This window comes from Vicia villosa, linkage group LG6, assembly GCF_029867415.1.
Source record: "Vicia villosa cultivar HV-30 ecotype Madison, WI linkage group LG6, Vvil1.0, whole genome shotgun sequence".
Lineage (NCBI taxonomy): Eukaryota > Viridiplantae > Streptophyta > Magnoliopsida > Fabales > Fabaceae > Vicia > Vicia villosa.
In genome coordinates this window covers 58,207,227-58,211,662 of record NC_081185.1, presented here as the reverse complement: position 1 = coordinate 58,211,662, position 4,436 = coordinate 58,207,227, and the positions used below count along the sequence as shown (strand labels likewise).

Genomic DNA, 4,436 nt, shown 5'->3' with positions numbered 1-4,436 from the left:
AGGGAAAGTAATGTTTTGAGGGAATTTAAAATGATTTGACCAAAATCTATTGTTTGGATACAAAAATGAAGAATTGTTAAAATGATGGAAATTTATGAAGTATTTCATCTAAGTTAAATTTAATCATTTTGAAATGACACCAAAAACCAAAGAATTTGAAATTCCTCTCATGTTCCATAGAATGTATTTGTTATTATTATTTCTTCAAATTTTACAAATTGGTCCTCATATTTTCAAAAATTATAAAATTGACCCCAAAAATTTTTAAAAAATTGCAAATTGGTCCTTAATAATTTTTAAAATTTACAATTTGGTCCTTCAAATTTTTTAAAATTGCAATTTGGTCCCTACTTTTCAATTTTTTAATTTGGTCCAAAAAATTTATATTTTATAAAAAATAATCAAAAAATCTAACAATGAATTACCTTAATACTTCATCCAAACAAAATAATTTAAAATGAATGGATTTCAATTGAATCATTTGAATTGCTTTGAATTTTAAATTCCCTTAAAATTTCTAATTACCTCATCCAAACACACTCTAAGGGAAGAATCGCATTTAGCTCAAAAACATGTGAACTTGCAAGGGGATAAAACATGCACACTAACCATACATACTACCGGTTTAAATTGATTTAATTGAAATTATGTAAAGACATTAAGATTCATGAGACCAGTTTATGACACAGGAACAATTTGCATCCAAGCACAAAGGTAAAAGCCAGTAAAAATAGAATTCTGGCATCTAACTAATCTGTATATATAGCTTTTAAATATGTATCACTATCAGTTTTTATCACTATAGGCCAGTGAAAATAACCATAATAACTAACTATTTGTTTACAATGGTGTTAATTAGCACCAATACCATTAGTAGCAGAAGTATCAGAAGAAGACGTTTGATCCTTACGCGCTCGAGCAGTTAACCCGGCATACCAAGCAACCCTCATGAGCTGCAGACCGAGAACAAGCACCCACCAGCAAACCAGACCTCTAATTGTATGCATCACCCATTCCGGTGCACTTAGCTCAACACCGAGTTTTAATCCCCTCATTAGCTGTAAGACACGGTACGACTCGTAGATGATAGGTGTAACGAGCCAGACTGGTGATTGCCAGTGCCAAGTTAACAACTCGGTCAGAACCTGTACTGACAAAAGAAGAAGATAAGGACCTAGCAGAACCGCGAATGAGATGGAAGGTAGTTGAGGTTTGAGAAAGCCCTTTTGAGCTATAAACATTGTTGCAAGCGGGACAATGAATCCGGTGAAGGTAGCAACAATGTTCCAGAACTGGTAACTGAAGGGAGCCTTGCTTTTGCAGTCTTGCGTTGGATGTTTAGGTCTTGAGCATGAATCGGCCATGAGGAGAAAAAGTGTTGCACCGAGGTTAAAGATGCAATCGAGTCCAATCAAGGAAAGTAAGCTCGCTATATTGGAACCTAGAAAGATTGAAGATATTGGTAACCATAAAGTTGGGACCATGCCTGTCGCAAGGAGAACGGCAGGGCCGAGAAGCCACATCGGCCACTTGATAAACTGAAGCTCCGGGCCTGGCTGATCGTTTTTCTCCATAAGCCCTTCAGCGTTTACTGTTGGTGACTCGGCTACTTGACTAGATTCAAGGGTTTCAAATATATCGGCGGTACTCTGCAAGAAATTATCGCTTTGATCATCAGTAGGAGCGTACGAAACGGGCGATGGCTCCCATGGAGTTAACTTTGTGCAGCGTATGAAGGATTGATTAATGCGAATACTAGGAAAATTGAATCGTTGGAGTTGGAGCGATTTTCCAGATTTCAATAATCCTTGACTTCTAGAACGTGGCGTCGAGAAAGCGGAGGTACGTAATATGTGATGGGTATGAGTTAACATCGATGCCATTTCTTTATCCACTCTTGACTGCAGATTCTCTAAAGGATTTTGTGCTCTTTATTTTCTCGCACCTGAAATTGAGAAAGAGGAAAAACGTTTATAACACAACCATTGTTATGAAGTTGAAAGTTGAAATACATTTCAGATCTCAATCAGTGAATTTTAGTAGCTATAAATAATTCTGTGGATTTAACATTTCAAACCTATTAACATTTTGCAAAATCACTTTATTAACATTTTCAATATTACTACTATGATAACACTCTTCGCCATCAGTAGAGAACTAGAGATCACATAAAGTACAGACTCGGGTTCAGACATAGGACATGAGACAGCACGGGTCCCAAACACCAGCTATGTGAAAAACATACGACACCACAACATGGACAAATATTGAAATTCAAGATTTCTAATTTTCTATATTCATCATCACATCAAAAGAACTTGTTAAGTATCAGTATTACATCTATCCTATGATAATGAGTATTACCAAAAATATTAACAGACATCATTATGCAATTTAGGTGCTTTGATTCTTTACAAAAAGAATTCTACGACAAGATGATGATGATGATGAGGTACTATTGAACGATGTGTTTAACCTTCAACCCATCAATCTACTACCAACAACAACCAAGTATTATCTCACTAAGTCAGATCGACTACATGAATCAAACTACGCCATAATATTCTATCAAAAACCATGGTTCTATCCAACTCGTTAATCTCAAGATCTCACTAAATAGTTTTCCTCATGGTTTTTATAGGTTTTCACCTATCTCTAGTTGGTTGGTTACCCTCCAACTCCATCTGATCTACTTTCCTTACTACAGAATCCACAAACCTTCTCTCTACGTGTTTAAACCACCTAAGCCTACTTTTCACCATCTTTTCTACTATGGGTGCTACCCCTCAACGTGTCAAAGTCCAAAAAAAAGCTAAAACGGAGTGACTTACATGTCTTGTGCACAATATTGTTAAATAGCGGAAACAAAATTGCTAATGTTCTACAATATGCTATTTACTTCAAAATGTTGTCAAGCAACGGCTATAGCACTATTCTGTGGCATAATTTCAACAAATCATAGTTTTATGTTTTCCGCGATTAACAAATAGTGGTCATACGAGTGTCGGTGTTCAACAACTATCAGAAACTTCATCGCCTTCTTCCAAAGTGTTGAAGCTACATACCATACATATAAAATGAAAAGAAACTAAATTCACCATCTAAAGCATATAATTTTAAAAAAGGAGTATCCAATTCATCATTCCAATCACTCTAATACACATAAACATGTATCCCCAAACCCAAATCCAGTAATAAATCAACTTCATCACCTCAAAGCAGCAACCACTTTAACCAAACTTCAAACATTTTTTCACCATTAAGTTCAATAATTGTAAACAAACAAAAATCAATAAAAAAATCAATTTTTATAATACCCTTTGGACTATTAATCAACATAATAACAAAATTTATGGAAACATTATTTGGGCCTCTATTGTAATTATAAAATTCACAATCAGCTATCCAATTAAGCTAAAAACCCTAAACAATGATAAACAACAATTCAATGAAATTCAGAGAGGAACGAAGAAGAAACAAATTCAAAGGTGAAAGATGCGAATGAGAATGAGAATTGAAAAGTGACCTTTACGTTGAAAGAATCGCTGGGCAAAACTTCGACGCATGAATTGAGATTCAGAGGAATAAGGTTGTGCTTTTTTTATTTTAATTTTAATATATATAATTTGTTTATTTGGATATGATATTTGGAAATCATATTAATGTATTGATTTAATTTAAAGGTATTTATATTCAAACCAATATAAAATTGTAAATTATGAATACAAAACTGATTTTTTTTTTAAAAAATGAAATATTATTAGATGTGTACTTTCGGATTGATTTTTCAAAATTATAACTAAACCGCGCGTATATAAGGTTGTCGATTTGACACATACTCTATGGGTACCCGCAAAAAATGCCTATAACAGATAGGGTAAAAACTCGCAAAATGGGTATGTATACATAAACGAGTAATTATTCATTAAAATAAACGGATATGAGTGGGGGTACGAATATCTTTCTACCTACATTACGTATTTATATAATGTCATTTATATTATTATATAAAAATACATGTTTATTAATTTTTAAAAAATATATCAATATTAAACTATTATACATTTTAATAAAAATATTTATTTATTTCTTAACTTAACATTATCATCCATGATTTGTTTTTAAGATTGTTAAGAAAAATTAAAAGTATATGATTATTGTAATTAATGGATTTAATTTTATTACAAACACAGATAAACGGGTACGGGTATTGAGATATGTATGGGATACAAGTACAAGTATGCACATTTGTAGGGGTGGGAAAACGGTCCCGGCACGTTGGGCATGCCCTTTTTGCCCGGACTTTAGTGCGGGGCGGTGTTAGAACAAGATTTGTTCTGATCAATTATCTTAGTTTTGATGATAACAATAATATGAATTTTGCTTAAGATAATATGGTACTCTAATCCAATGCAATTTCCTTTTCAGGAAATATA

General features: G+C 33.3%; 1 protein-coding gene across 1 annotated transcript; it reads right to left on the bottom strand.

Annotated features, from left to right (window-relative positions):
* Window positions 1-645: 645 nt before the first annotated feature.
* On the bottom strand, window positions 646-3,647 carry LOC131609184 (uncharacterized). Its single transcript, XM_058880839.1, has 2 exons — window positions 3,527-3,647; window positions 646-1,945 (listed from the first exon to the last, which is right to left on the bottom strand). The coding sequence occupies exon 2, from the start codon at window positions 1,881-1,883 to the stop codon at window positions 852-854; it is 1,032 nt and encodes a 343-aa protein (XP_058736822.1). The 5' UTR covers window positions 1,884-1,945; window positions 3,527-3,647; the 3' UTR covers window positions 646-851.
* Window positions 3,648-4,436: the final 789 nt, after the last annotated feature.